Genomic DNA, 12,043 nt, shown 5'->3' on the forward strand with positions numbered 1-12,043 from the left:
AGCAGCAGCTACAATAGGAGAGCCTTGCCAAGATCGTCATCGTCCACTGCTCGCGGGTGCCTTTTCACCAACTTTGAAGATGTGCAGGTACTGATGATGATGATTTGGATGATGATGATGGTGATTGTGATGATGATTGTGATGATGATGGTGATTGTGATGATAGTAGTGATTATTATTGTTGCTATTACTACTAATAAAAATAATTTCCTAACACTATTCACTAATCATCAAGCTGACGGACGAAGAAAGGGTGTATCTAAACGCCGCGGCATTGGGGGATGTGCCGATACTGAGGCAATCTTTGGAGGACATTGATGTACCGCTTAATTTGAACTGCGTCGACTACATGGGCAGATCTGCGCTACACCTGGCAGTTGACAACGACAACATGGAGTCGATCGAGTTGTTGCTGGATCGTCTGCAGTTTGAATGTCTCGAGGAATCTCTATTGCATGCCATCAGTAAGGTCTGCAGTTGCTGGTAACGGTGATTCTTTGTTTGTATGGTTGTTTGTATACATATACAAACGTTTATACAAAAAATTGCGCATACATACACACACATAACGTAAAGATATAATTTGCGATTACAACTCGAAAACAAGTGTACATTCCTACAGACACATACAAGCAATCAAACACACATACTAACATACATACAAACACACGTACAAACAAACATACATACATACATACATACATACAAACAAAGAAACACAGGCACAAACATACAAACATTCACAGGGTTCAACAAAAATAGTCCGAACGATAATCGAGCACCCGAGCTATATAGCAGGAGAGGAATCGTTAAAGAAACGCCACAAGGACCCATTTTTCAGAACCGACGAAAAAAGTCAATTCTCGCCCGACATCACCCCTCTAATTCTGGCAGCCCACTACAACAACCACGAAATCATTCAGATGTTTTTAAGTAGGAATCACACCATCGTCAAGCCCCACCACATCTCGTGTAGGTGCTCCGAGTGCGTTACAAAAAGGGGCTACGACTCCCTTAAGAGATCGAGATCGAGGTTGGTGTCTCGTTTCGTTTTGTTTCGTCTCGTTTCGTTTACTTTAATTTGTTTAAATTTATTCAGTTTGGTAATGACTGCAAAAGATATTATTTTTTCGTATCGGTTTCAATGTGAACGTGAAAAGTTACGGCCGTCATTTCATCAAAATGTAGATTAAATTAAAATGGGACCTATTTTTTGGAAGGTTAAACGCTTATAGGGCACTGGCAAGCCCCGCCTACATGGCTCTATCAAGCCCTGACCCAATTATGACGACCTTTGAGTTGAGGCAAGAAATGAAAAAATTGGCCCAGGTTGAGAAAGAGTTCAAGGTTAGCGTTGCAAAAATAATAAAACGATCTGTCAATCTATCCATCTCCCATCCATCCATCATTTCATCCATCTATCTATTCATCTATCCTTCCATTCATTCATCTTTCCATTCATCCATCTATCCACTAACAACAGAGCGAGTACCTCAGTTTGGTTGAGCAGTGCATGGACTTTGCGTGCGAGCTGATGGATTTGTGTAGGGGCACTCAGGAGGTCGAGGCCGTTCTGAGTGAGGGTAGCCAAGAAAATGGGTCGCGAGACCCTCTGGCTCGTTTGAAAATGGCGATGCAGTATGAAGAGAAGAAAGTAAGTGTCTGTGTATGTCTGTGTATATGTATGTTTGTGTGTCAGTTTGTTTGTTTGTGTCTGTGTATGTCTGTGTATCTGTTTGTGTGTCAGTTTGTTTGTTTGTGTGTGCGTGTGTGTGTGCCAGTTTGTTTGTTTGTGTGTGCGTGTGTGTGTGTGTGTGTACAGGATCTACTATTCGAAGCGATATTTTTTAGCCGTATGTTTTTTTTGTGTGTACGTATGTCTGCTTGTTATTATTACTCTACAAGTTTCTTTTTATAAATTTTAACTCTTCATAACAAATAATTGCATGCGCTGTAAACTTATATGGAGACCAAATGGATTGTACTTACGGTTATAGTGAAATATTTAAACATGTTGGTGATCTAGTTTACATGTTCATACAATTTTTTACAAAATTACTACTTCTGTAACTTTTTTGGTTTGTAGTTAGCGTTTTGCTTTGATTGTTGTTCTTGTCGACGAAAACGCTGATTTTTACTTTACGGTTACTGTATATGAACTTTTCATCGCATGCTTGGCTGCTTGCAAAACGATTTTCTGTATCTATAGGTATTGTCGAGTTGCATGTTTTGTATGTGTGTTTGTTTGCGCGTGTGTATGTGTGTGTTGGTGAGTGTGTGTATGGGTTTGTGTGAGTGTGTGTATGTGTGTGTGTGTTGGTGAATGTGTGTATGTATGTGTGTGTGTGTGTGTATGTATTGGTGAGTGTGTGTGTGTGTGTTGGTGAATGTGTGTGTGTGTGTGTGTATGTGTTGGTGAGTGTGTGTGTGTTGGTGAATGTGTGTATGTATGTGTGTGTGTGTGTGTGTTTGCGTGTATGTATGAGTGTGTGTGTTGGTGTGTGTTTGTGTTGGTAAGTGTAGTGTGTGTGTGTGTATGTATGTATGTTTTTTCCAAATTTTTCCTTTCTGTTTGCGTATTCAATATTAAGCTTCCTGATTTTTAATGGATTTCCAGTTCACACGTGTGTTTTCGCAAACAATAGAAGACAGAATTTTTTAAAATATTAATTATAAAAATAATTATAATAATAAAATAATAATATAATAATGATAATAATAATAATGTCAATAGCAATTAAAATAATAATAGAATAATAATGGAAAGCCATTAATTATGCAAGCACACGAGTTTCAGTAGCGGGAATAAAATAGGTGTTAGTATGTTTGTTCATGTGCTTCGGTGTGTGTGTGTGTGTGTGTGTGCGTGTGTGTGTGGTGTGTGCGTGGTGTGTGCGTGTGTGTGTGCGTGTGTGTGTGTGCGTGTGTGTGTGGTGTGTGGTGTGTTAATGAAATGTGTGAGAAGTATAAACTTCAATGAGTAATCGACGAAAATAGATGATGGACTGACAAAAAAAAACTCATTTTTTATCTCCTTTGCATCATCTCTCATTTACTCTTTCTTTTTTATTACCTTTTTCTTTCTCTCTCTCTTTCTTTCTCTCTCTCTCTCTTTTTCTCTTTCTTTCTCTCTCTCTCTTTCTCTGGTTTCCTGACCGAACCTACCTACTGTCTACAATAAATTATACCGTTCTAAAGATTTACAAGAATCTCGTGCTGATAGTACAAACATGGGAAATTATCTACAAAGAACATGTAATAGTAAAACATGCGCCGACCATGTCGCTACTTCTACTACTGCTGCTGCTACTAAAGTAACTGCTACTACTACTAGTAGTAACTTCACTACAACTACCGCTGAAAATGCTACTACTGCTACTTTTGCTGCTGCTACCACTGATACTGCTGTTGCAAAACTATTAATCCGATAATAATTATCATCCCGCAGTAAACGATTTAAAATTTTGAAAAATATCGATAATTATAAATATTTATAATTAAATACGAATAAATATTAATATTTTCAAATAATTATAAATAATTACGACAAAAAAATTTTTCAGTTTGTGGCCCACCCAAACTGCCAGCAACACCTCACGAGCATCTGGTACGGACCAGAAACGGGTTTCATGCAATCATTGACACTATGGAAAAAATCTCTGATGTGGGTGGTCTGCGTCCCTCTTGTCCCCGTCTTCTGCTTTGTCTACATTCTATCGCCCGATAACAAGGTAGGTGAGTTCGTATGCTGGTTTGTGTGTGTGTGTGTGTGTGTGTACGTACGTCAAATTTTCATCCAATCACAGATAGGGAACGCGATGCGATGCCCGGCTTCCAAGTTCATCACCCACACTTTATCCCATGTCTGTTTTCTCATTCTTTTGGCTGCTGCCACTTTCCGATTGGATGAAAAATTTTTGCCCATACCCTCAACTCGATCGTCGACCAGTGATTGGTTTGAAAATAGGTCACTGGGTCAGTTTGGCGACCAATCACGTTTCTTGAATGGTGAGATGAGCCATGCTGAGATTGTCGAAAGCTTGTTGAAAGGAACTTTCAGGCCTGCAAATATTCTCATCACTAATGTCCAGATTTGTCTCATGTTCTGGGTCCTAGGTCAGTCGGTGTATCATTTTTTTTAGTAGATATCGTTTATAACTGATTCATTTTTAAATTAGTTCGTCTATTGGTTCATTCATTGGTTCGTTCGTTCGTTCATTCGTTCGTTTGTTCGTTTATCCATTAATCCATGCGTTCATTTATTTATTCATTCATTTGCTTGTTCGTTCGTTCGTTCGTTCATTCATTCATTCACCCACCATCAATTCACCAACCAGGATTGCTATGGATGGAATGCAAGCAAATGCACACGTCTGGTCTGCGCATCTACCTGCTGGACGACTACAACATCATCGACTTCATCGTCCTCTCGCTATACCTGGCCAGTTACACGCTCAGGTTCCTGGTGGACCACCGAATAAAATCAGTGGATAAGTGGTACAACCAGGGTACCTCCAGGGCCCGCCATGCCCTCCTCGCTAACGACACCAAACTCTATGATAGTATCAAAAATGAGATTTTTAGCGATCCGCTAAGCTATTTTATGAATGCCTGTTAGTATGCTGTGTTGTATTGTCCTAATATTAACAATACTACCAATTACAATTACTACCACTACTACTACTACTACTACTGCTGCTAGTACTTCTACTACTACTACTACTGCTGCTGCTGCTGCTGCTGCTGCTACTACTACTACTACAAACAACTACGCAGCTCGTTTTTACTGGAAGCCAAACGACCCAGAGATAGTGTCTGATGTGTTGTTCGCTGTGGCGAACGTGGTGAGCATAGCGAGAACAACCTACCTCATGCCCGCCTTTGAAGTTCTTGGACCCCTTCAAATTTCTCTAGGGAGGATGATCGGCGATATCACCAGATTTCTAGTCTTATTTACTTTGGTTTGTAAGAATGGATTGTTTTTGTTTTGTGAGATGGTGTGGTGGGTGAGGCGCTTGACTCTGTTTTTGCTAGAAAAGAGTTATTACTAATATTATTAATATGTGTGCCTATGATGTATTACGGCAGTAATTTTTTTCCCACCAATTATTACTTTTACGGTATTTCAAAATAAAATAATAATAATTAATTCATCGATTTGGCTTCTAGGTGTTGCTAGCATTCATGGTGGGTATACATAATTTGTACTGGTACTACGGTTCTCAGACATTCCTCGTCAACAAGGACGGTGAGCAGAAACTCATGCACACGTCAGAGGCATTCCAAGGGTATGCGTCTTTCATTTTTGGCGGTTAAAACACACAAAAAAATGGCCCAAAATTATAATTTTAATTTTACAACTCAAAATTTCAATTTTTTTAGAAATTAGCGTATTTATTTTAAGGAATTATTTTGTAATTAAAATGAAATTCTAGGATGCCACGGACGCTACTGAGCTTATTCTGGTCGATGTTTGGTCTGGTTAGCGTTGATAGCGTCGAAATAAAGCATCCAAGCAAGGAGAAGGGTGAGAAGTTCGTGGGGAGTTTCCCACCCGGAAGCCACGCGACGTCCATTGTGGAGGGAGTGGGTCATTTTTTGTTCGCCCTCTACCACGTGGCCATCATCATCGTCCTCACCAACATGCTGATTGCAATGATGAGTCACTCCTTCGAAGCTATACAGGTCTTTCTTGCGGTGGAGAAATAATTTCAGATTTACAAAAGTTATAAAATGACTCAGATAAAATGACTTATTCATCTTTTTAAAATAAAATACAATAAAATAATTCTTTGTTGAAATTGGAGAAAAGTTTTTATTTTCCTCACCAGGGTGACTGCGACGTCGAGTGGAAATTCGCGCGAACGCGTCTCTGGGTGAACTACATCGACGAAGGCAACACCCTCCCCGTTCCATTCAACATGATCCCCACCCCCAAGTCCCTGGCTTACATTTGGCAGTGGGTCAAAGAACTTTTTAAAAGCCAGCGGGAGTTGATGCTGAAAGAACTGGGCGAGGCTGCCAAGAAACAAACTTTTATTAAAGTGTTTTTTGAGTATTTTGATGAAATTTTTAAAAATTCTTCAAAAAAAAGTATATTAAGTTATAACTATTTAATTATATACTAAAATTTATTGCGAAATAGTCCCGGCGGGAAATGGTCTGTCAGAGTTTGAGCATTGAATCACCAGACACAACTTACTCAGACATCCTCCAAAGGTTAGTTCGGAGGTATCTCTTCAAGCTAGAGAGGCTGAAAGAAGAAGGTAGCTATTCACTTTTTACATCTTATTATGAATAATTATTTCACAATAATTATTAAATATTTTAAAATTATAGATTTTTATTTGTATATTCGAAGGGAAAGATAAAGCTGGGATAGGCTCTGAAGCAGCTCAGCCTCAATCAGCTGACATGTTCAACCAGCCTGAACCCGCCTTTGCTGGTTATAATCTTTTAAATTTCAATTAATGAAAACTAAAAAAATGTTGAAATAATTTATTTATTTTATTTAGTGAATAGTTATAGAATTTTGTTCATTAAATTGTTGGGAGTTGAAATTGTTTAAAACTTTTAAAGACGAAGCCGACGAATCAGATTTGAGTCCCTTTTCGGCTGAGAGTTTGGCCAGGGAGAGCAACCAGGACACTTATCCGAAACCAACTCTGACTGCCAGCACGACAACAACTCAGCTGAGCGCCTGCGGTAGCAACCAACAACTTCAAAACGCCAATCCACCAAGATATGAGACCCACTCTAACTACCAACAACCACAAGAACACGACGCCTCTCAAATCAGATCGCCTGCAGCCAACTCACCACAGCCTATCAACGATTTCAGACTCAGTTTATGCCAACCATCAACTGCAACCGCATCGCTTACAACCACATCAGCCACAACAACTCCTGCAACTACAAAACAACCGACTTCAATTTTACGATCACGCTACTCCAACCAGTGCAGGATGAGACGCACATCTCTACTTCCGGGGTCCAACCAACCGCCATCAGGTCAAAACCCAGGCGCCCCCACAGCCAACACGGTCGTCCAACTCATCTCACTACCGCAAATTGACGCCATACAACGAAATTTAAAACTCCTGGACGTCAGACTGCAGCACGTGCAAGCCAGCGCAAAACAGGAAGACCATTCGAGACAGGATATTGACCACATAAGAATGGTCATGTCCGAGAACCAGAAAGCCCTTTCAACGGTCGTCACCGTTCTCTCCTCCATCCAGGAGGAGGTTCGAACGCTCAGTGTGGCTTTCAATCGCCAGCAGCAGCAGCACATTCAGTTCGGTCTTCAGTTTCCGTTACTCACGAAAACAAAATCGACTCAAGAAAAACAGTGCGGTAACGCCAACACCGCTAACTTCGGTAATACCGACAAGACGGTTCCAGATAATCAGACGAGTTATACGGCGCCTGTACACACATCATCATCGTCGTCGTCGTCGTTGTTTTACTTCTCAAATCCATTCTCTACAACCGCAACAGCGGCGCAAAATAACACATCCCTAACTAATCGCCCGCCTTCACTGGCCGTCACATCGACTTCCGGCAAATTAAATTTCCCGCGCGAAAAAAGACGGGCAAGCTTGAGAGCGGAAAAAACTTTGATGTAATAGTTTCAGTAGACCAAAAACTCTATTTAATTTATTTCCGACTGAAATTTTTTTAATATTTTTTATAAAAAAAGAAAATGAAACGCAAACGATGTTAACCATTGAAAAAATGAATGTTTCTTTATTCTGATAAATCATATAGGACATATATATGTATATATATAAACATATATATGTTGGAAGGAGATATATATATATATATATATATATGTTAATATATATGTTTATATATATATATATGTATGTTTATATATATAGATAGATATATATGTATATATATAGATATATATTCACTCTGGATATATTTGTTAAACAACTATATTTCAGTTACAGAAAATGAACAATGGTAAATCATTACCAGGTGTAGTATGTATCCACATTACACAATAATAATAATAATAATAATTTACTGTAATAATTATTATTATCATTGTTATTATTGTCACCATATGTCGACTGATGATACGAAATAAAGTCTGTTTAATTAAATGTTACCCATTGATTCGATAAGATTATTATTATTATTATTAAAAACATAATTATAATATTATGATATTATTATTATTATAAATTTAACGAATTTTTTGTCAGTTAATAACAATGAATTATTCAATGAAATAATGAGTTAATGAATGAAATAATGAATGAATGAACGAACAAACGAACGAACGAACAAATGAATGATAATAACATCATAAAATCATAAGAATAATAACAATAACAACAACGATAGTAATTAATATAATAATTATTATTATTATTCACTAATACCAATGGGGATTTCAAGAGTTTATCATACATAATGTTCACTATGGTTCAACTGATAATATCATCTGTGAAATAATTATAACTACAATAATTATATATATATATATATATATATTTATAAATACGTGTGTGTGTGTGTATGTGTGTGTGAGTGTGTGTGTATATGTGTGTTTGTGTGTAATATAAAAGCAGAGCATTGTGATTGATCTCGGTGGCACAATTTAACAATATTGACAATTGGTGGGGTTTTTAAAAAAAAATAATTAACCATATAATTGTTTATTAGTTCTTATTATTATTGTTGTTGTTATTATTGTTATTATAACTATATACGTGAATATATAAATAAATAAATCATATATATATATATATATATATATATATATATATATATATATATATGATTTTTTATTACAATCAGACAAATAAATTACCCCAAAAATTTGAATTTATAGTATTTTATAATGAAAAACAAAAAACCGCAACAATAGACAGACAGATAGATAGACAGACAGACAGAGACAGGCAAACAGACAGAGAGAGGTAGACAGACAGACAGAGATAGATACACATAGTTAATGCACAATCAAATGTTTTTACTTCATGACGACAGATGAATGGATTCAAATGGAAGAATGAACGAATGGATGGATGAATTAATGAATGATTGAGAGAGAGAGAGAGAAAGAGAGAGAAAGAAAGAGAGAAAGGTTAAATGATTGAATGATGTTAATCGTAGTGATCCGATGGATTGTACAAACAACAAATGAAAAAAGAATGAATCAAGGAATGAGTGAATGAACGAATAAATGAAGCAAATGAATGAATGAATGAATGAACGAATGAATGATTGGCGCAGTAATACACAGTTGAGCATTAGTATTTTCATTTCTGACTTACATTAAACAGGAAAACGCTTAGAACGATTTTATCGATAAAATTTGAAAAAAATTCTTCTGTAAATACAGAAAAAAACAGAAACAAGAAAAAAATGTTTGTGTGTGTGTTTGTGTGTGTGTTTGTGTGTGCGTGTGTGTGTGCGTGTCGGCTTCATAACCGGATAATAGCGCGAGTAGGAAGAAACTTGGATGGAAAGAAGGAAAAGAAAGAAATATAAATTCTTACTTAACGACAGACTGAAGTTTTTCATTTCTCGTGAAATCAATTTTTTGAAAAATTTTCAAAAAAAACAACAAAAAAAAATGATTCTTCTTCAGGATTTCATCGACAATGAACCCAACAAAACAAAACAAAACAAAAAATTTGGAATTGAAAAAAAAAACAATTTGAACGAAGAAGTTTTTCTAATGTTATTTATTCATTACGATGTCTCGGCTGGTATGGCAAAACTGAGAGAAACAAAATATACATTTAATACAAAACGATTCAACAACAAAATGATTGTATTCAATACAAACAGAAAAAAATACAAACAAAAAATACATTCAAACAAGACCGTTTGTATACTTTCTAACCATCCAACCAAACAAAACCAAACAATACAAAACAAATTGTCAGTGTAAAAAATTAAACAATGAAACAAAAGGCAACAAGTATATAATATATATGTATGTGTGTGTGTGTGTGTGTGCGCGTGTGTGTGTGAACAACTGGAAAATGAAAGCTTCTTTAACGCGTTAACTAACAAGCAATAGAAAATTAATAGAAAACTATTTCTTCTTCAGATGAAAATAAAACAACGGCACATCAACAACAACAACAACAACAACAATATCAATAAGACAACAACAACAACTCAGCCCAAGGTTTTTAAAAACAACAACACAACAACGAGACAATAATTTCTATAAGTCTGTGCGTATCTCTTAATGACTCGGCTGCAAATATCTTCAAAAACTTCATCACAGAAAAAAAACAAATTAACAAACGAACGAACGAACAAGCAGACAAACAAACCATAAAACTACAAAAAATAGAAAACAAAAATCAAAATTCAATTTTACTTCTGATAAACGCAAACAACCACGTCATCGTAAACCTAATTAACATAAATAGATACCTCATTAACATAAACGTAACCTTATTAACATAAACGTAACCTTATTAACATAAACGCAACCTCATTAACAGAAACGTAACCTCATTAACATAAACGCAACCTCATTAACATAAACGCAACCTCATTAACATAAACGCAACCTCATTAACATAAACGTAACCTAATTAATATAGACACAAAACAAAACCATTGGAGAAATGCACAATGTCGGCAGAAGGTCTTTTCTTTAAGACACTATCAATACAGGTATAATAATAGTAATAAAGGTAAATATAATAATAATAATAATATTATTATTATTAATAATTATAAAAATAATAATGATGATGATAATGATTAGATAGAAGAACAATTGTTGCATTCAGTTACCATCGTCAGTATTATCATTTTTATTATTAATCTTATCATCATCATCCTCATCATCGAGGTAAACATCGCCATCGTCATTATCATCATCATGATCATCACACCATTATCTGTATCATCATCATCATCATCATCATCATCATCATCATCATCATCATCATCATCATCATCATCATCAGTATCGATATCTTCTTCTTTCATTTCCTCCTCCTCATCTTCAGCAGCAGAACCAGCATCGTCAACTCATCATCATTTCTTTTCTCATTATTAACGTAACCTTTGTAATCCACATTACAAAAAAAGTATCTAACTGGATATCACGAAACTAACTAGCGACGATGATAAAAATGATGATGATGATATCAATGATGGTGATGATGATAGTAGTTGAATAAAGACAGGGCAAGTAGCGGCAAATAGATTATCATCACCATCATCGTCATCATTATCACCATTATCATCATCATCATCACCACCATCACTATCATTATCATCGCCACCACCACCACTATCAACATCATCATCATCATCATCATCATCGCAGTCGACGTCGTCGTCGTCATCATTCTAGTAACATTACTACCTGGTAAACACTAACTGACAGTAACGATCGAATAACGATAATAAATAAATAATAATAAAGAACTATAATAAAAAAAAATATTAATAATAATTATAATAAAAATAATAATAATAATTATAATAATAACAATAATATTTCTTCTAGTAATTTTATCATTAATAACAATAACATAAGTAACTATATATCTAACAACTGAGTTGAAATAATATTTCAGCAGTTACGATATAAATATATATACATACATATATACATATATATATATATATATATACATATACATACACATACATACATATATATATATATATATATATATATATATATATATATATACATATATATATATATATACATATACATACATAAGTATATATATATACAGTACTGTATGAATTCCAGAGAGTTAGAGGCAAAACGACAAACTTTGAATTGATTAATGCCAACAATTCGGTAGAGTTCATACAATACTGTCTAAAATATGGTCTCCTTCCAACATATATACATATATACATATATATATATATACAATATGTATATACATATATATATATGTATATACCTATGTATAGCAACAACATCTATAATAATAATAATAAAAATAATATTTAACATTACAACAACATCAATAATAACGATTATGTGGTGTGTGATAACACATGAATGATGATGACGATGATA

General features: G+C 35.3%; 1 protein-coding gene across 1 annotated transcript; it reads left to right on the plus strand.

Annotated features, from left to right (window-relative positions):
• Positions 1-232: 232 nt before the first annotated feature.
• Positions 233-5,993, plus strand: HELRODRAFT_130200 (hypothetical protein; the record flags this gene model as incomplete). The annotated part of the gene is made up of 12 exons (XM_009018780.1): positions 233-464; positions 763-1,033; positions 1,221-1,347; positions 1,484-1,654; positions 3,564-3,731; positions 3,807-3,975; positions 4,338-4,508; positions 4,777-4,961; positions 5,170-5,288; positions 5,436-5,527; positions 5,588-5,685; positions 5,832-5,993. Coding segments are annotated over 12 exons (1,965 nt in total), but the record flags the coding sequence as incomplete, so codon positions are not given.
• Positions 5,994-12,043: the final 6,050 nt, after the last annotated feature.

This window comes from Helobdella robusta, assembly GCF_000326865.2.
Source record: "Helobdella robusta unplaced genomic scaffold HELROscaffold_22, whole genome shotgun sequence".
Classification (NCBI taxonomy): Eukaryota; Metazoa; Annelida; class Clitellata; order Rhynchobdellida; family Glossiphoniidae; genus Helobdella; species Helobdella robusta.